Source organism: Fusarium mangiferae, assembly GCF_900044065.1.
Source record: "Fusarium mangiferae strain MRC7560 genome assembly, contig: FMAN_scaffold001, whole genome shotgun sequence".
Lineage (NCBI taxonomy): Eukaryota > Fungi > Ascomycota > Sordariomycetes > Hypocreales > Nectriaceae > Fusarium > Fusarium mangiferae.
In genome coordinates, this window is record NW_024573921.1 from 2,815,303 (window position 1) to 2,834,309 (window position 19,007).

At 50.4% G+C, this 19,007-nt stretch overlaps 8 protein-coding genes across 8 annotated transcripts; 4 read left to right on the forward strand and 4 right to left on the reverse strand.

Annotated features, from left to right (window-relative positions):
• Window positions 1–9: 9 nt before the first annotated feature.
• FMAN_01400 (uncharacterized protein) lies at window positions 10–2,091 on the forward strand (the record flags this gene model as incomplete). Its single annotated transcript, XM_041834341.1, has 1 exon — window positions 10–2,091. The coding sequence occupies one exon, from the start codon at window positions 10–12 to the stop codon at window positions 2,089–2,091; it is 2,082 nt and encodes a 693-aa protein (XP_041676740.1).
• Window positions 2,092–3,889: 1,798 nt separating this feature from the next.
• On the forward strand, window positions 3,890–5,418 carry FMAN_01401 (uncharacterized protein; the record flags this gene model as incomplete). The annotated part of the gene is made up of 4 exons (XM_041834352.1): window positions 3,890–4,132; window positions 4,187–4,695; window positions 4,744–4,913; window positions 4,967–5,418. The coding sequence occupies 4 exons, from the start codon at window positions 3,890–3,892 to the stop codon at window positions 5,416–5,418; spliced, it is 1,374 nt and encodes a 457-aa protein (XP_041676741.1).
• Window positions 5,419–5,736: 318 nt separating this feature from the next.
• On the reverse strand, window positions 5,737–7,688 carry FMAN_01402 (uncharacterized protein; the record flags this gene model as incomplete). Its single annotated transcript, XM_041834363.1, has 2 exons — window positions 5,737–7,094; window positions 7,148–7,688. 2 exons carry the CDS (start codon window positions 7,686–7,688, stop codon window positions 5,737–5,739), a joined length of 1,899 nt encoding a protein of 632 aa, XP_041676742.1.
• A 544-nt stretch (window positions 7,689–8,232) lies between these two features.
• FMAN_01403 (uncharacterized protein) lies at window positions 8,233–9,721 on the forward strand (the record flags this gene model as incomplete). Its single annotated transcript, XM_041834374.1, has 2 exons — window positions 8,233–8,287; window positions 8,358–9,721. The coding sequence occupies 2 exons, from the start codon at window positions 8,233–8,235 to the stop codon at window positions 9,719–9,721; spliced, it is 1,419 nt and encodes a 472-aa protein (XP_041676743.1).
• A 202-nt stretch (window positions 9,722–9,923) lies between these two features.
• Window positions 9,924–10,883, reverse strand: FMAN_01404 (uncharacterized protein; the record flags this gene model as incomplete). Its single annotated transcript, XM_041834385.1, has 1 exon — window positions 9,924–10,883. The coding sequence occupies one exon, from the start codon at window positions 10,881–10,883 to the stop codon at window positions 9,924–9,926; it is 960 nt and encodes a 319-aa protein (XP_041676744.1).
• A 1,464-nt stretch (window positions 10,884–12,347) lies between these two features.
• On the forward strand, window positions 12,348–13,908 carry FMAN_01405 (putative UDP-N-acetylglucosamine pyrophosphorylase; the record flags this gene model as incomplete). The annotated part of the gene is made up of 2 exons (XM_041834397.1): window positions 12,348–13,787; window positions 13,840–13,908. The coding sequence occupies 2 exons, from the start codon at window positions 12,348–12,350 to the stop codon at window positions 13,906–13,908; spliced, it is 1,509 nt and encodes a 502-aa protein (XP_041676745.1).
• A 298-nt stretch (window positions 13,909–14,206) lies between these two features.
• Window positions 14,207–15,413, reverse strand: FMAN_01406 (putative thioredoxin-disulfide reductase CYS-9; the record flags this gene model as incomplete). Its single annotated transcript, XM_041834408.1, has 4 exons — window positions 14,207–14,998; window positions 15,052–15,170; window positions 15,221–15,283; window positions 15,395–15,413. The coding sequence occupies 4 exons, from the start codon at window positions 15,411–15,413 to the stop codon at window positions 14,207–14,209; spliced, it is 993 nt and encodes a 330-aa protein (XP_041676746.1).
• Window positions 15,414–16,216: 803 nt separating this feature from the next.
• On the reverse strand, window positions 16,217–18,815 carry FMAN_01407 (uncharacterized protein; the record flags this gene model as incomplete). The annotated part of the gene is made up of 3 exons (XM_041834419.1): window positions 16,217–16,864; window positions 16,919–18,711; window positions 18,776–18,815. 3 exons carry the CDS (start codon window positions 18,813–18,815, stop codon window positions 16,217–16,219), a joined length of 2,481 nt encoding a protein of 826 aa, XP_041676747.1.
• Between the last annotated feature and the right edge of the window lie 192 nt (window positions 18,816–19,007).

A 19,007-nucleotide genomic window follows, 5' to 3' on the forward strand; every position in this document is an offset into this window, starting at 1 on the left:
TCCTTTACAATGGATATTCTCAAGGTTCTATCCCGTGGAACTAAAAAGACACAAAAGAACAGCCAAAACTCTAGCAATTCTCAGCAGAAGCTGCCCTCGGCTGGCACATCTACAAACCCCCAGCTCTACCATGATCAGGTCCGCGGCCAGAAGCGAAAGCGAACAAAGAATGAGCCCGAACCCGAAGCTCACCATGAGCTCCCCGAAGTCGACTTCTTTGCCCCCAAGCCAGAGCCTGTAGTCAAGGCAGCTATTGAGACGGAGGAGCCCGTTCAAGTACCGAAGCCTACACGGCCGTCTCGACTGTTGAGTGAGGACGAGTGTCGCCAGCTGCTACGATCGCATCGATTAAAGATCACTCTACTCTCAAAGACAGAGGATCAATCCAAGGTCAAGAAGAGCAAGAAAAAGAAGAAGGCGGCTGTCGAAGTGAAGAAAGATGGAAAGAAGCAGCTCTTTCCACAGCCTTTGGATTCCTTTGGCGAGCTGCGCAATGCCTACGGTCTCTCAAACAAGGTCGCCGATAATCTTGTATTCCAGGGATACCGAGTTCCTACTGAAGTTCAGATGGGCAGTCTTCCTCTTCTCGTACACCCCCAGGCTGCCCTGAAAGATGAAGATGGACTAGAAGCAGGAGTCGATTTCCTCGCAATCGCCCCGACAGGAAGCGGAAAGACCATCAGTTTCTTGGTTCCCGCTATCAACAATATCTTGCGCCGGCGCTCGCAGCAAAGCCTCGGCGATATTCACGAACTCGAGGCGATTATTGTTGCACCAACTCGAGAGCTGGTGCATCAGATCGTTAGCGAAGGACAGAAGCTTGCTCATGGGACTCGGCTGAAGGTCGTTTCGATGAAGAAGCGCACACAACTTTCAGCCGAGCAAGTGGATATGGCGGAAGATGGCTCTGAGGATGAAGAGGACAACGAGTCAGATTCTGAGGATGAGGATGAGAGCAAGGGAGACGACAAGCCCAAGCAAATCACCAAGGCTGACATTCTGGTCACCACACCCTTCCTCCTACTAAAGTTTCTTACTTCGGGACCTCCAAGCACACAAAAGGTTCTGCCTACTGTTAGAGACTTGATATTGGATGAGGCGGATGTTTTGCTAGATCCTCTTTTCCGAGATGCCATGATGTCTGACTGGACAGCATGTACAAACCCCGACCTGAGGGTGTCATTTTGGTCTGCTACGATGGGCTCAAACATTGAGTCTATGGTTACAGAGAAGCTGACTTCAAGAGCACAGTCGCTAGGTATCACACCGAAGCCCTTTGTGCGACTAGTCGTTGGTCTTAAGGATACGGCTGTTCCAAACATTGCTCACAAGCTTATCTACACTGCGACTGAGCAAGGTAAACTGCTGGCATTGCGCCAGCTGCTACACCCTACGGCGGCTGATGATTCGGGCCCTCCTCTCCGGCCTCCGTTCTTGGTCTTTACGCAAACAATTGACCGAGCAACTGCTCTGCACGAGGAACTACAATACGACATTCCTCTAGAGGCTGGAGGTGCAGCAAGAATAGCTGCCCTTCACAGTGGTCTCACAGACTCCGCTCGATCTTCCATCATGCGCAAGTTCCGTGCTGGAGACATCTGGGTTCTGATCACAACAGATGTGTTGGCACGAGGTGTAGACTTTGCCGGAGTCAACGGTGTTGTCAACTACGATGTCCCCGGCTCCAGCGCGGGCTACGTCCACCGCGCAGGACGAACAGGCCGAGCAGGTCGCGAAGGTGGCGTGGCGGTCACATTCTACACCAAGGAGGACATTCCCTTCGTCAAGATGGTCGCCAATGTTATCGCTGCAAGCGAGAAGCAGGCTGGCAAAACAGGAGATGAGGCTGGGGTGCAGAAGTGGCTCCTAGATGCTCTCCCTAATGTCGGCAAGGCAGACCGCAAGAAGCTCAAGAAGCGAGGTGTGGAAGCGCGCCGGAGTGGAAACAAGGCCAAGATCACGTCCAAGAGCGGGTATGAGAGACGAAAGGAGAACAACCGCCGCGGTGCTATTGAGGGTAGTAAGAAGAGGAAATTACAGGCGAATGAGGACAGTGGTGATGATGGTGAATGGGGTGGTTTCGATGACTAGGGAGATCACTATGTCTGCATGTAGTTATGGGAAAAGCATGATTATTTGGGGATACAGGGCGATGGCATCTGGAGATCATAAAAAGCAGAAAAGCTTGGACTTGCAAGCCGAGTTTGACGGCTAGTTTTACTTATAGCTAGTTCCGCATCAGGCATAAAATGTCTCAAAATAATGTGATATAGAGAAGACTTCTCATGGAACTCCCGCCTTTTCCATGAATGTGTCGACGGAAACGGGAAATCTGATGATTAAAAAGGACGGAAATATTCAACATGGCACGTTGATGATTGACTTGCTGAGCATTGATGAGTTGTTTAGCATAACCTAGTCGTGGCTGAACTGAGGCCATACAGATCCAATAGGACGCGATTCAACAGCGAATACGGAGTATATACGTATCAGCTAGGGCTCAAGCTGATGTCTCCTTGTCTAACAGAGAAACGCTTCTGAACAGTTTGTGACCATCATGACAATTGTATGAAAATGACTGATTGACTGACGACTGACGACTGACGTCTTTAAGCATCGTTCAGGTGAAATAGTGATATGCTCATCTCCACTATTTAAATGTGACATTAATATTTGGGGGGCTGGAAATGTACTAGCATAGGTTGGCTAACTTCCAAAAGAGCACCTCGAGTCAAGCAGCACGTGGACATTCCAGAGACCGACTTTTTCTTCTCGACAAAGGCATTCTTACATAGTATGCTCTTGATTGTTCCTGGTGACGATTACGAGTCAAAAATAAATCAGGGGACACGCCAAGGAAAGCCAAGATTAGACAAGCGTTGGCCTTTCTTGGTGTTGCAGGGGAACTGACCACACCCACTTTCTACTACCAGCCTTTTTTGTTTCGACTAATGTTGATCCTTTGTTAGTAGTACTCCGTAGTAGTTGATGCTATGACTTGGTTGTGTGATATTCGTTGATATTCATGAGGCCCGTCACTTGTATCACACAGATCTGCCTGTTGTCACTCATTATGCGGGAGGAAGATTCACACAGAGTAAAAGACAACAAATATTATTATATCATGTGGGAAATGCAATCTTATATGGCGTCTCGGCGTCTAATCAAGCATCTTGGCCCCCAGCCTAAAACGAGAGACGGGCCCAGAGCCAAGACCGCTGCGCCATCATCCACACGCCAAAGCGTGGCTCTTTGTGATGCCCTCAACTTCCCAAAGCAGCATGGCCAGGCCGTTCCCTTTATTAACCACTCTCAATAAGTCATCTGACGCTTGTAATTGGCCCAGGCTCTACAGTCCCCTCGTAGCCTGAAACAAATACATACACCACCAACCTATCTTGGCCATTTTCCCTCCGTACACTATTAGCTCTAGGTAGGCTTGGGTTGTGCCAGGAACAGAATTGAGATCTGCTGCCCAGACTTGGAGGTGACGCTGGGCTCCTTTACCCCTTTGAGTCCTGCAGCAGTTGTAGTGTAGCTAGTAGTAGTTGTTGTGTTATTTGGATGCTCTTTAATACCGCCCATCTCCCCACCGAAGGATGGAAATCCTCCCCATCCTTCGAGTTCCTCCTAGAGGTTGGTACTGAAACATATCAGTCGTGCATTTTTCGGCATTTCTTGCTTTATTGAACTATACACTCTTTTATCTTTGCTTCTAGTCACTCCTTAAAAATCTGTTGGAATCTCTGTTGTCTTTTTGAGTCCACTCTTTGAAGACATTCACCGAAACACTCCTATCAACTGTTGATATCGACGATCTCAGAGACTCGATAACAGGTCTCAAAATATCTATAGTCACTCAGACTGAATATATTAAAGACCTTAAACCATGAAGGTCACCAATCTTTCCATTCTGGCATACACGGGCCTCGCCACGGCCCTCACACAGCAATGCTCTGGCAGCGCCGTCAACGAAGGCGGAAACTGGTTCTGCGGTGTTATTGATCAGATCCTCTATGAGGGATTCTCCAGCAGTGGAAGCTTCAAGGCTGTTACAAAGATGGGAGATGATGGATCTTGTGACCAGGAGCCCTTCTCTTACGACGGTGCTCTTGGACCTCTGAGTGAGGATGTAAGTTGACCGTCGTCACTCGGCTATTTCACAGTATAAACTGACATACTATAGCTGTCTGTCCACATTCGAGGCCCCTTCAACCTCAAGGAGTTTGCAGTCTACAATCTCGGGTCCAGCGAGAAGAAGCGTGACTCTGCTCCCTCTCCTCACCTCCACGGCCATCGCCATTTCCACGAACAGCGCAAGAAGAAGCGTGGGGACTGGGTCACTGCCACCATCGACGGACAAGTCGTATCCTGGGAGAACACTTATAACGGAAGCCCTGCTACCCAGGCTGCTCCCGTTGGTGTTCCTGCTGCTCCTACCGACGCTGCGAAGAAGCCCCTGAAGCTAAAGGCCGACCCCCTGCCTGGAGTGGACAAGATCAAGAGCAAGGTTGAGAATGTCAAAAGCAAGGTGGACCAGGTCAAGAGCAAGGCTACTTCAAAGGCAAAGGAGTACACTGCTACTCCTGGCGGACACTGGAAGCGCACTTCTTACTACAACGCTCAGCGACGTGTTGCTGATAACGTTGTCTTCATGGGTAACTATGGCGGCGAGGGATCCGGAGTCTTTGACAAGTAAGTTTCTGTCGCTCCTCGATATGCCTTTATACTGACTGAGTATAGCACCTGGGGCAACTCTCTCTCTTACCTCAACGCCAACGGAAACGGTGGCTCCTCTTCTCCCAAGATTCTGAAGGACGTCTTCATCCCTTCCAACAAAGAATTCTCCATCTTCAGCTCTGAGAAGTGTGACGAGAGCTGCGGTTACTCTCGTGTCCCTGATGTTGCCTATAGTATGCTTCCTCCCCCTCAACCTAGATATAACACTCACTGACCCCCCTTACAGAGGGCTTCTCCGGCTCAAACAAGATCTTCCTCTTCAACTTCAAGATGCCCTTCGATGGCAACACCGGCTTCAACGGCGATATGCCCGCCCTCTGGGCTCTCAACGGCCGCATTCCCCGAACCGGCCAATACAGCGGATGCAGCTGCTGGAAGACAGGCTGTGGTGAGGTCGACATCTACGAGGTCCTCGCTACCGGCGATGATAAGTGCAAGAGCACATTCCACTTGACAAACGGCGCTGGAAGCTCTGATTACTTCAAGCGCCCTGCCGACAAGTACATCAAGGTAGCTGTTGTCTTCTGTGAGCGTACGTCGAGCGTCGCTATCAAGCAGTTGGACGACGCCTTTGACTTTGGGTCGTCTTTGAGCGATGAGACTGTGAGGGACTGGATTAAGACCATGTCTACCCCTAAGAAGGGAAGCAGTCTGTTCCAGCTGTCTGTCTCCGTGTAAGAGTGAGACCTGAGTTGGATCTGTCTTCTGTTCTGTTGATTTGATTTGATTGTTTGATACTTATTCTTTTGTACATATATATTAAGATACCAGTTGAGAATTGTTCCATAACTGGTTCACCGTAAACCCACTTGTGTTGTCTATCATCTTATCATTCTTTGCAAAGCTTAGACACTCTGCATGAACGCGATATATCATCTATTGTTCTATACAGCTTTCTAGGCTATAGCCATTGTTACAATATTATACAGTTCCATTATTCATACATCATCGCAACGATTAAAAGTCTACTGATAGTACAAACCCTCCAGAGTTGGTTTATGAGCTCTTGGAACTCGACTGCTTGTCTTCTTCAGGCTTCTTATCTTCTTCGGCACTTGTCTTGTTCTCCTCTGCTGCTGAGAGTCCAACAACATTTCTTATCGAACCAAAGCTTAGACAGTCGCTGATGCGGTTGGCACCAGAAAACAGCATGACCATACGCTCAACACCACATCCCCAGCCGCCAGTAGGGGGCAGGCCATAGTCAAGAGCCTTGACATAGCTTTGATCGAGGGGAGCAGCGTCGCCGTCCTCGTCTTCGAAAGGCTCATCTAGAGCTTCCTCAACGGCTGCTTCGCCTTCGGGCGTCTCATTATGTTCAATTGCAATGCTACCGTCATCCTTGTTGACGAGGTTTCGATGGTCGAGCAGCTTACGCTTCTGCTCTTCGGGGTCGTTTTCCTCTTCGTACATGTTTGCCAATTCACGGCCACCAATGAAGAGTTCTGCACGAGCAGATACTAACTGATAGGTTTGCGGGCAGAGGAAGCTCTTCGCAAGAGGTGACATGCAGGCTGGATGGTTCATGATAAGGATAGGCTCCGTGAATGACATGGGTTCCAGGTAAACGGCAGCCAGACGATCTAGCAGCTTGGCCAACGAGGTAGGCACATCACCTGGCACCTTGATGCCAGCAAGCTTTAGGATAGCCAGGAGTTCCGGTAAAGCGTTTGAAGATGAGAGCTTGGGCAGACGAAGCCCAAGGGCTTCTTGAAGTGCGGGAACGAACTCGACCCGTTTGAAAGGCCGCACAAACTGTTTCATGTCGATGGAAGGCAGAGATGTGAGCTGAGTAGAGATGAGATCCTGGGAGTGTTGGGCTAGACTGCAGAGAATCTCTTCGGTCTGGTTGATCAAGTCCTCCAGATTACTGTAGGCGCTGTAGAACTCACACATAGTAAACTCGGGGTTGTGTGTCGCGTCAACACCCTCGTTACGGAACGAGGGTCCAATCTCAAAGACCTTGTCGACGCCTCCAATAACGAGACGCTTGAGCCATAACTCTGGGGCAATGCGTAAGGCGAGATCTTTATCCTTGAACTCAGTGGCTCTCGTAACAAAAGGGCGGGCCACCGCACCGCCAGCGTTTTCAGCGAGAATCGGTGTCTGGAACTCGAGGAATTTTCTTGAGTGAAAGTAATCACGCATGTGCTTGGTGATCTCGGCGCGCAGTCGGAGGACATCAATTGCTTGTCGGTTCACCAACATATCAACATGACGTTCTTGCATTCTGGTCTTGGGATCCGTGAGTTTCTCTGGGATCTGCTCCATGGTAGGAGACAGAAGTTCAGGCAAAGTCTTGGCCTCCAAGGTGAGTTCACCGGCTTTAGTAAGAACCGGCACACCAACGACAGCTGCCAGGCTGTAAGCATCTGGGATATAACAGGATAAGCATTAGGGATCCTACATATGTGGTCGCCCACTTCTATTAAATTTCTGAACATTGCGAACTTCAAACTCCTTGCCTCCTCTTCTACCATGCACTTTGACCGGTTGAGCATGACCTGTAGACGCTCAAATTCATTCACGATGTCGAGAAAAATAAGATTCTTTCCGACGACGCGCTTGGATCGCACTCGGCCACAAACGCTGACGTGCTTGGAATCATCAAGAACATCTCGAAAAGCTTCATGAAATTCAGGCACCGTCTTGCGCTCTGCATGATGGACGAGGCGAGGGTGTGTCTCTTCGAATAGAGGATCCTCGCTCTCTTTCTCAGCCCAGAGCTCAGTGCGACGCTGTTGCTTGAAAGACGAATATCCCTCCAGGCTGTCTTGGCTCCTAGCAGCCGAAGTAGCTAGGGACCTCCCATGTGTCACGCTTTGTGAGCCCCGTAATGTCCTGAAGGAATTGCCACAGCTGAGCGCATGTGAGCAACGAGCACTTGTGGTCTGGGAGATCGACTGTATCAAAGGCCGACTGGCCTGTCGCAAGTATCGTACAGACATCATGGCTTCTGTCAATGAGGTTAGCAGTGCTTCAATAACTCATTGCTGAGACATCAAAGAAATGTGTTGCACTAGAATCAGAAAATTGGCAGTTTAAATCAACCACAGCAAGCCGTGTCAATCGCAGCGGTTCTGAAGCGAGTATGCGAATTCATCATTTAGGCAAAGGGAAGAGGGATAACTGAGAGGCATATGCGTACTTACAATCATGATGGTAACATGGAACTCTCGCTCCATGTATGAAGAGAAAAGAGAAGCGATTTGGAACCGACCTGCGAAAATTTAAAGAGAGCCGGTTCGCCGAAAATAATCCGGCAACCTTTGGTGGAGCCATGACCGCCACATCGCAGCCTCGACAATATGTGGCGTAGTTAGTCTATGTTTTCCTTACCAACCACTCGAGGCTGAAATTTGTTCCAACGCGAACATCCATCGATCGCTTGGTCTGGCGCAACTCCACCAATTCCGCGATACTTTTGCGCCGGATCCTTCAATCCACCTTCACCATCTCTGACTAGCGAATACCATCCATAAACCATCAACCATGGCTCAACAGCCCCTTCCCACGTCTATGCAGCCCACTGACATCTATGGAGGAGGTACGCGCAGCTCTAGCTCCCCATGTCGCGTCAGCCCGCCAAAGATCTCCACTAACATATGTTAATATAGATGAGGTTTCTGCCCTCGTTCTCGATCCTGGATACTGCTACACTCGAGCTGGCTTCGCTGGTGAAGATGTTCCCAAATCCATCCTGCCATCATTTTACGGCCACACAACCGGCGACAACCCTAAAGACTTGTTTGGTGATGAGTGCCTCATCCCTCGCCCCGACTTCGAAGTCCGCAACTACATGAACAAGGATAGTGTGGTGGAGGATTGGGACGTTGCTGCTCGAATTTGGGAGAACATGCTTGTTAAGCGCTTGCAACCCGAACGACAAACACCTCCCTCGAAGAACGGTCTAAACGACGACCCCAAGGCAGAAGGCCAGGACGGAGAGGGCGATGTGGCCATGGACGACGCCGATGCTGCCGAATCTGCCGAGAAGCCGTTGGGCGAGAATCCCCTCTTGATTACAGAGGCTCCCTGGAACACACCCAAGGCTCGTGAGAAGGCTATTGAGATCATCATGGAGAACTGGGGCTGCCCTGCCTTCTGGTTGAGTCGCACTCCGGTGTTGGCAGCATTTGCCGCTGGCAAGGCTACCTCTCTAGTTATCGACGTGGGCGGTGCCAACACTTCAGTCACAGCTATTCATGACGGTATGGTGCTGAAGCGATCTATACAGAAGTCTCCTGTTGGTGGCATCTGGCTCTCCTCTCAGATTCGAAATCTCTTTGAAGCATCAGAGCCCAAGGTCGAGCTGACACCCACCTTCATGATCGAGAACAAGACGCCTGTCGACGCCCTGGCACCTCCCTCAGTCCGACTACGACACTTCCCCTTTCAGATCAACGATTCATTCCGCGCATATGAGGAAGAGCGTGTGTTGACGGAATTCAAGGAGTCAGTAGTAGAAGTCTGGCGAGGCCCCGGTCGTTACAGTGTTTCCGGCAATGAGGATTATGTTAAGACGCAACCCGGCCGCGTATTCGAAATGCCTGACGGTTATAACCAGATGTGGCGCGAGCAGCGATTCCGGGTGACAGAGGGCATGTTTGACGAGACCGTCGGATATAATGGCTCCGACGCTGAGCAACTCACCAAAGCGCAAACCATCCCCGAGCTCATCCGCTCTGCTTTGAACGCAGTTGACGTCGATCTTCGAGGCAACCTCCTGGCTAACGTTGTCGTAACTGGCAGCACCAGTCTGATCAACGGATTCAACGACCGCCTGAACAACGAGTTGATGGCGATGTACCCCGGGCTCAAGATCAAGATTCACGCGGCAGGTCTCACGAGTGAGCGACGTTTCGGTGCCTGGATTGGCGGTAGCATTCTCGCTAGTTTGGGCACTTTCCATCAGATGTGGATTTCGCGAAAGGAGTATGAGGAGAATGGACCTAATGTGGTTGAGAAGCGATGCAAGTAAAAGGCCAGGCTCTAGGTGCTTTGGCTTCTGGCGTAACGGAGTTGGGGAGAAGATGTACTTACAATCTGAAATCAGAAGGGCCTGGTAAGGCAAAAGTTCATTCTAGATGGTTAGGATAGGAATAAGCCGCCGTTCAATCAATTGCTGTAGTGAAGTGTTTTTCCAAAAGAGTAAATGTCAATCTCTTATGTGCTATACACTATTATTTGTTCTCTTCTTTTGCCTCAAGCTCCCTTTCCGCTCTCCGTTGCTGAGCCCACGTTCCAATTTCTGCCCATATACGTTCTTTTTCAGCTGGCGATAATGTAGCAGCAAGACCACTTGTGCTGCTCGACACAAACACTTTGGATCCTTCCCATTCGCCCTCGATCACCCCCATATTCTCCGACTCGTCCTGCCAGCCATACTTGAAGGCCTTTCCAACAGGTTTGCCATGTCTCACGCGCCAAATACTCTCCCATATACTCTTACCCACCACACATACAGACTCGGGACGGTACTTGCGACACTTTTCATGAAGAATTTCAACCCCCTCGTCCATCTCCTGCTTGCTAAGCTCAGAGCCATTGCGACTGGGTCGGGCGACAATGTTGGTGAATCCCATGGAGTACAGTTCAGGGAGTTGACGATCTTCGGTTGGGCTGCAGAGACGCGGTGTAAGGCCACTTGAGTAGAGGAGTTTCCAAAACAGGTTGGACGGATGCGCATATGCATGACCTGTTCGTGCTGTCTGTATACCAGGGTTCAGACCGATGAAGAGAACGAGAAGATTTGAGGCGATAGCATCTGGCAGCCCATTGAGATGTGCGTATGTTGAGGGAGGCGCATATCCAGAAGCCTGGCGTGCTCTCTTTTTCTTTGGTTTAATATCTTTCTCTTTGTCTTCAGCATCTCGCTCTTTGGTCCGCTTCGTTTTAGCGGCTGAAGCGGATGAGACTGAGGTCGAAATGGTGGGAGTTGTGAATCTCGGGGATCTTCGTATAGGGGAAGTCTGGCCACTTGAAGATTCGTTTGATTTGAACATGAAGTCACTCATTTGAAGACGTCCCTTGAAGGTTGCTGGCTGAGGAGGCGAGCTTGAGATATCCTGCTCCTGTTCAGCACCATCGTCACCTACAGGATCTTGAATGGTGGCCTCTCGAGCAGCTTTGCTTCTCGTCATTGTGACTAGGTAGTCTGTTGGTGTAAGTGGGAGTAACCATGGAACAGTCTAGCGGTTTTTGCCAGCCGGGGAATAATGAGACGGTTCAAAGACTTCTAATGGAATAGCACATATACATTTAAATACTTCCCGGAGATCAATACATCATATTTGTGAATCTATCACTTGATACCTTAGCTTTAGGCAACTGTTCTACAAAATAATGTGGTAGAAGTATGAAGACTGGTCTGGCTCATTCGCCACAGGCAGCCAGATCTGAAGTTCTCCGGAGCGAGAAACAGGAGCTTTAGGTCTGACAATAAACGACATTCTAGGTAGCTAAGAGTCTACATGAACATGTTCTTAAAATGAAAACACCTTGATAGCATTGCATACTTTCCTCGTTCTCACTAAATGGATCGTCACTATCATTGGATGTTGGGTTTCATTACATCTCCTTCAAAGTATTGCTGGTAGGAAATATAGCGAATTTTTATCGTGACCAAGGTGACCCAGGGCCTGGCCTCCTAGCACAGAGTGCTATTTTCAGCACCAGAGACCCAATGTAAGCCGCCACAGCCACATAAAACAGCCCTGCCAGTTCGTGTCTGAGCTATGGGCGGCAATGTCATAGTGGGTTATGAGACACGGAAGACAGACAAGTTGATGATTACGAGCCCTGCAGGTCCCTGACGAACATCTGGATCATTTTTCCTTCTCGTGAACATCGCGCACCCCGTGGTAGTCTCGACAAATACGACATCAGCCATTACACTCGTTATCAGTATGTTCTTTGAGTTTCTAGATCTTGAATATAAACTCTGACTGTACAACTCGCTGAGCTTACGTACGCATCAGTTGTCATACCAGTAAATCCAATAGGAGGTGGCAGCGCAACAGCATGGGCGCTATAGCGCTCTCGCTGCATCAGCACCAACTTGTGAGCATGAAGCAGGATCGATGGGGTCCCTCAGCCGCTGATTCCCCCACTCTAATTGGCGGACTAAGCTCAATTGGACCTTGCGTACTAATGGGGTAGGCGGGGCAGCTGAGGGGCATCAGCGTTGCTCGACGTTGGTTGGCGTTGCATGGCCGCGTGGGAGGAGCTTCAAGCATTGTACCTTACCTTACTTACGGTGAGGTAAACGGTGTTACAAGTCAGGTAAGAGCGTAGCAACCAGGTAAGCTAAGAGGCGTCTTAGTTGCTAGGGAAGTTGAGGTAAGACCGAAGACGTCAGGGACGACGGGATAAGTAAAGGAAAGTTGCGGGCTGCTGTGTAAGGGTCTTTCCGAGATCCAATTCGTATTTAGATCTCAATTCTTCCCACCCCATAGTTCCTAGCTCATTACTCTTTTCTCTTCTTTTCTTTTCTTCAATACCAGCCTTTGAATACTCCGCCTTTGTGAAGTTTCTGGACGTTCGTCTTCAAGCTTCTGATCGCTCTCACCGCAACTCTCACAAACCTCACATACACTTACATCACAATGGAGGCCATCAAGCAAGCCCTTCACCTTGGCAAGTCCAATGATGCCCCTGCTGAGCCCAGCCCCGAGGCTCTCAACGAGCTCAAGGAGAAGTACACAAAGGCCGGTCAAGAGCAAGTCTTCACCTTCTACGACTCTCTCTCATCGGCCGAGCGAGGAACTCTGTACCAGCAGCTTTCAGGCTTCGACCCCGCCCATATCAACGACATCACACACCGCGCCTTGAACCCTCCCAAGACCAGCGATGAGCCCGATCGCCTCGAGCCTCTCCCCGAATCTGCCACCGCTAGCATTCTCGACTCCAGTGCCGATGATATCTCTAAGTGGTACGACTCCGGTCTTGACCTCATCTCCAAGGGTCAGGTCGCCGTTGTCCTCATGGCTGGCGGTCAGGGCACCCGTCTTGGTAGCTCTGCCCCCAAGGGCTGCTACGACATTGGCCTGCCCTCCCACAAATCTCTCTTCCAACTTCAGGGTGAGCGAATTGTCAAGATCCAGGAGCTCGCCGCCAAGAAGTCTGCTGGCTCCAACGCTGTGGTTCCCTGGTATGTCATGACCAGTGGTCCTACCCGTGGCCCTACCGAGAAGTTCTTCCAGGAAAACAACTACTTTGGTCTGAGCCAAGACAACGTCAAGATCTTCGAGCAGGGTGTTCTGCCCTGCATCTCCAACGATGGCAAGATCCTTCTCGAGACCAAGGGCAAGGTTGCTGTTGCCCCTGATGGAAACGGTGGCCTTTACAACGCTCTTGTCGTCTCCGGTGTCGTTGATGATATGCGAAAGCGCGGTATTCAGCACATCCACGCCTACTGCGTTGACAACTGCCTTGTGAGGGTCGCTGATCCCGTCTTCATTGGTTTTTCTGCTGCCCTCAATGTCGACATTGCCACCAAGGTTGTCCGTAAGCGTAACGCTACTGAGTCCGTCGGTCTGATTCTCTCCAAGAACGGCAAGCCCGATGTTGTTGAGTACTCCGAGATCGACAAGGCCACTGCTGAGGAGCTTGACCCTAAGCAATCTGATCTCCTTCGATTCCGTGCTGCCAACATTGTCAACCACTACTACTCTTTCAGCTTCCTCGACTCTATTCCTCAGTGGGCTCACAAGCTCCCCCACCATATTGCCCGCAAGAAGATCCCTTCTGCTGATCTTGAGAGTGGCGAGACCGTCAAGCCTGAGAAGCCCAATGGCATCAAGCTAGAGCAGTTTGTCTTCGATGTCTTCCCCTTCCTGACCCTGGACAAGTTTGCCTCACTCGAGGTCAAGCGTGAGGACGAGTTCTCTCCCCTCAAGAACGCTCCCGGCACTGGCGAGGATGACCCTGATACCAGCAAGGCCGATATCATGACCCAGGGCAAGCGCTGGGTCGAGGCCGCTGGTGCCATTGTCGTCGGTGACAAGGCCGACGTCGGTGTTGAGGTGTCCCCTCTCATCAGCTACGTACGTAAAATCCCATCATATTCATGATGCACATGATGCTAACACTTTCCAGGGTGGTGAGGGTCTGGAGAAACTCAAGGGCACAGAGATTACGCCCCCTACTCTCCTGTGGCGAGAGTAAGAAGAAAGTAGATGATACCATTACCAGCCAGGACGACATTACGATGCTGTGGTCCTAGGTTTGGCCGCTAAAAGTTGTTTGAAAGATCTTTGTGTAGGTTATGAAATACATTGATCACAAGTAATGATAAAGATATTGAAAGACTCTGGTTTGGAACTTTCTGTATATCATGCAAACGTGAAGTGGATTAGATTGAAAGTTTCGACTGCTCCTGCTCCTTATGTAGATATCTATATCCCGTCTAAAATGGCGCAAGTCTATGATTTAAGATTTTTAGGTGTCTATGTCTATTTGTTTTTTAGTTGGGGTTGGGTCGGTCGTCAGCTCGCTGGTCATCCTCATGGTCAGCGAGGAACTTCTCGGCCTCGAGGGCAGCCATGCATCCGGTACCGGCGCTGGTGATGGCCTGTCGGTATCGCTTGTCCTGGACATCACCAGCGGCAAAGACACCCTCGACATTGGTGTATGTGGTTCCAGGAACGGTCTTGATGTAGCCATCCTCGTCCATGTCAACCTGGCCCTTGACAAGGGTAGTGGCGGGGTCGTGGCCGATGGCGTAGAAGAGACCGTTGGCCTCGTGGACCTCCTCCTCTCCGGTCTTGTTGTTCTTGACAACGAGGTGGCTCATAAGACCATCCTCACCACCTCGGATCTCGGTGGCGCCGCTGTTGAACTTGACGGTGACCTTGGGGTGGTTAAGGAGACGGTTGGCCATGGTTCGGCTGGCACGGAGGACGTCGCGACGAACGAGGACAGTGACGTGGCTGGCATACTTGGTGAGGAAAGTAGCCTCCTCGGCGGCAGAATCACCACCGCCGATAACGAAGAGAGGCTTGTTGCGGAAGATGGGGACGGCCCCGTCGCAGACAGCGCAGGCGGAGACACCGTTCTGCCAGTACTTGTCCTCGCCAGGGAGGTTAAGACGGCGGGCCGAGGCACCGGTGGCGATGATGACGGAATCGGCGGTGTGTGTCTCCTCGGGGGAGAACTCGGTGCTATACTTGAAGGGGCGGGAGGAGAGATCGAGGGTGGTGACGGTGTCGGTGACAATTTCTGTGCCGAAGCGCTCGGACTGGGCTCTCATGTTGTCCTAGATGTTGTGTTAGTTACTCACGAGTTACCGAGGAAGAAGCAAAAGCTTACCATCAACTCGCCGCCCATGATGCCCTTGGGGAAACCGGGGAAGTTCTCGACCTCGGTGGTGGTGGTCAATTGACCACCAGCAGCAATGCCATTGGCCATGAAGCCCTCATAGAGAACGGCTATGGGGTGTCAGTTAGTCTTCAGAACTGGTAGAATAAGTGAATCTTACGCTTCAATTCAGCTCGCGCCAGGTAGACAGCAGCTGTGTGGGCAGCAGGCCCTGAGCCGATAACTAATGATTCTCGTCAGACTTGTAGATTTTTGGAGGAGGGGTTTCATGATGGAGGGGCAACAAGCACGAGGGCATGGGCATGGATGGATATGGATATGGACAAGCACATACTGACAACCTTGCTATGCATCTTTCTAACACCAAAATCTACAGCCGGTTTTCTCGTAGTTTTATGAAAAGTAGTCGCCGCTGCCGCAATCGATAGACCAGCGCTGGAACGGAGAGTAACGCGTTTAAACGTTGAGGAGAACAGTTTGGCGGTGTTGGAGGGGGAATTATAGGTGAGAAAGAAAAGGTGGGCTGTCGCGATTCTTTTAATATGGATGGATCAAAGACGGAAAACGCCACTAGCAAAGCATGTACCTATGGACTGAGTCGCTACTGAGGGACGGTTGAGGGGCGGTAAAAAAAAAAATAGAGCGGTTTCGGCGGATGAACCCTGAGAGAATAGCTTGGAAGAGGTAGAGAAACGTGGTGAATGTGGGGATTGATGCAATGCAAATGCAGACAGGAGATGGAATCAATTTTGAGGATGGAGATGGAGAGGGAAGATGTGATTGGATAGAAGGATTTCTAAGCCGGGTTGTGGAGATGTCACTCGATGAGGCGCTCAGGACGGGCTTAGAAGGCTTAGAAGGGGATGGATGGATGACTTGATTTGACTTTCTTTCCCAATGGTTGCCTTTATCAATCTTCAGATCTAGGTACCTAGTTAACGGGCCATGACTAATCCGTCTATTACCGAATGTGGCAAGGATTTCGGATGTCTGCGAGATGAGGTGCCGACGGAGGTTTAATTGATTCCTCATGATAACCAGGGATAAGGCTCCGAACAATCAACACTAGTAAACCGTAGATAGCTCGTAACTCGGCATCCGGCTCATATGACACGATTGGTTTAATCTAACTTAGACATCATGTGTAATCTACGCTCTATCGTCCCTCCTCAGCACCGACGCTGCCGTCTCGCTTTCCAAACCTCGCTCCTAACGATCCAATGTCTCTCTTGAAGAACTTGCCAAAGTTCCGCAAGTTCTCATTTATCGTGGCCTTCTCGAGTCCCGTCTGTGCTGCAGTGCTCGTGCTGCTCTGGCTGATATCTCTTGCCGCACTTAGAAGCTTCTCACCTAGTGATCCTGCTTCGAACCGCGGGCTAACAGCCGCTGCGACTGATGGGCTCATCACCCCAAGCGGGACTGTGTTACCCAGGCTTGGGGTAGTCATGAGAGGTGTGAGCAATGGCGAGCTGGCTACCAATTTATCGTTGGGAGTGCTGTCGCGGTGAATGCCGAAGAGCTCTATCAGATGAGCATGGTCCGCTTTCCGAACGCCCTTGAGATCGAGGATCTTCTTGAAATTTGTATCAGACCGATCCGCAATATGAATCAAATACGCCTGCACCAAACCTTCCGGCGGTGATGGCCGAACTTGAAGTGTCTTGAGCAATGGATCAAGTCTGTTCATGCAATGCTGAACTCTGCGCACAAAACTGGAAGGGGGAGTTTCATGCCCTGAGAATGATGCATGATGCATAGGTAACTTCTCGAGGGCTTTGGTGAGAACATATTTGTCAAGTAACATCTACAAACCCACTTGTTAGCATACACCATGACTCGAACTGCTCAGATAACATACCTGCTCGGCACCAACTTCGGATATCGGTCGGCATTGAATAATGCTAGTAATGTACCCTGTGGCCAAGTGCTCCACTAAGTTATCACAGAAGGCCCTGGCGTACTGTTGCTTCGAGATAATAGCTAATATCTCAGCTGCCTTTCCATCAGCATGTTTTACCAGCACTCCCACATATGAGCTCTGGTCACCAACGCTCTCCATTGTGCTCCAATTGGTATTCCTCATCTCGCGCCAGACGCCTTCACAGTCAAGCTCGACCGCGCGAACGAGAGCTAGAACAGAAGCACTCGCTACACCGAGAAAGGCATCTGATTGTGAAGACAAGTCGACCTTAGAAACAAGCTCACTGTCAATGCGTTTCTTGATGCTTTCCTCCAGCTGATTAGTGTTGATGTGCCAAAAGTCTGCTGTATTCAACACAAGCACAACATCCTGCAATGGAGGCCCTTGAGGTCCACCAGACTGTAATATGTGTAGCAAGACCTGCTGGGCATATTCATCGAGATACTTGGCCAGTATCTTTGCCAAATCAAGAAGACGCTCACTCGTAGAAAGTTTCGCGCATTGTGACAACGTGAGTTTGTAAAAGTGGAATAACTCAATGGCCGAGGCAATGACGGCTTGTGGTGAGAACTCGTCATCAGGCGGTATGAGCGGTTGGCTGCGGTACTTGGGTATCATGACTGCCAATTGTTTATCTTGCGACTCAACCCACAAACTCAAGTATGGTTCGAATGCGACTGAGATCAATCCGTGGAAACTATGCGCCTTTTCCTCAACAGAGCTGAGCGTATCGATGCTGGCCCTCGATGAAGTCGCGAATCGCTTCTCGAGGCTCTGCTCAAAGTCGAGTGTCTCTTGAAGGCAACTCAACAACAGATTGACATCGATCTTGTTACCGTCTGTCCGTCGCATGCTTCGTTCCAGGATGCCCTTGAAATCATCTCGAGTACCGTCGCAGAAAGCTGCTGCCAAGGTCTCATTAGCCCTCCAGTGTGGAGGAAATATCACAGCGTGTTCGTCATCGTGAGTCTTCATCATTCGTTTGAACCAGGCATATCGCCGCCCAATGTTGTCCAGACTTCCAGCCTCGTCGTTACCGCGGAACACCTGTCTGTATTCTCGAAGCTCTGTATTGACGTACCAATTCATGAGCCGAGCCTTGGCAGACTCTCCAAGGGCATCCATGACTAGGCATGCTTCAACAAGTGTGCCTCTTCGCGCGCCGACTTCTCCTTTAGCAAATGCCATTTCAAAGTCTTCGCAGACCTGTTCCAGTAGTTCTCTTTGCAGCTCGGCCACACCTCTGCTCAGCGTCGCGATCTGCTCGATACTGCGATAGCTATTGAAGTGTTTCATGAGCTGCAGAACAGCCTGCAAGAGCCCTGCGCACTCCCTATACTGGCGCGTCTTGGCCAAGCCCCTGAGCTGCTCATAAGCCGTTGTCAGCATCTGCAGCCTCTTGAGGGCCGTCATGCTCAGCGTGAGGTTCTTCTTCGTTCCATCGAGTCTCTTTATGTCGGCCGTCATCGACGTGATGTTCTGTTCGGTCTCAATCGCTCTCGAGCGCACCGTCTCGATCTTTCGAAATAGCTGTGCTAGCTCAGCTTGCGCCGACTGCATACGCTCGAGGCTCGAGTCGGATCCATAAGCCTGGTTCGTCTCGAGTGTGGCTATGTCGTTCGAAAGCGCACTTTGGTGGATCTGCAGTGATTTGGACACTTCGCTTATAGACGATATGGCGGACGGGTGCGAGAAGAGAAGATTGAGGTGGTCTATAGCATCGTAGTCGACTATTCAGAAGCGTTGGGATTAGTCGCAAAGGGATAGCGGGCTTCAGCTTCAGCATCAACTCACCAGCGTCGAGAGCTGAAGCCTCTGGGTAAGTCCCATTCATTATGGAAGATGTTCGGTCATTCAGAGTCTAGGATATTCCAACATCAAGCAGAATTCGCTATTCGATGTGAGCATGAGGAAGCTCCTTGCACGTGTCAAGAGCCATGATGGCTAAAAGCGGGCCACCCCTGGATGCAGTAGGTAAGCTGCCACGATGTATTGTGGCTGAACTTCCCCTGACCCTTCAACTTGA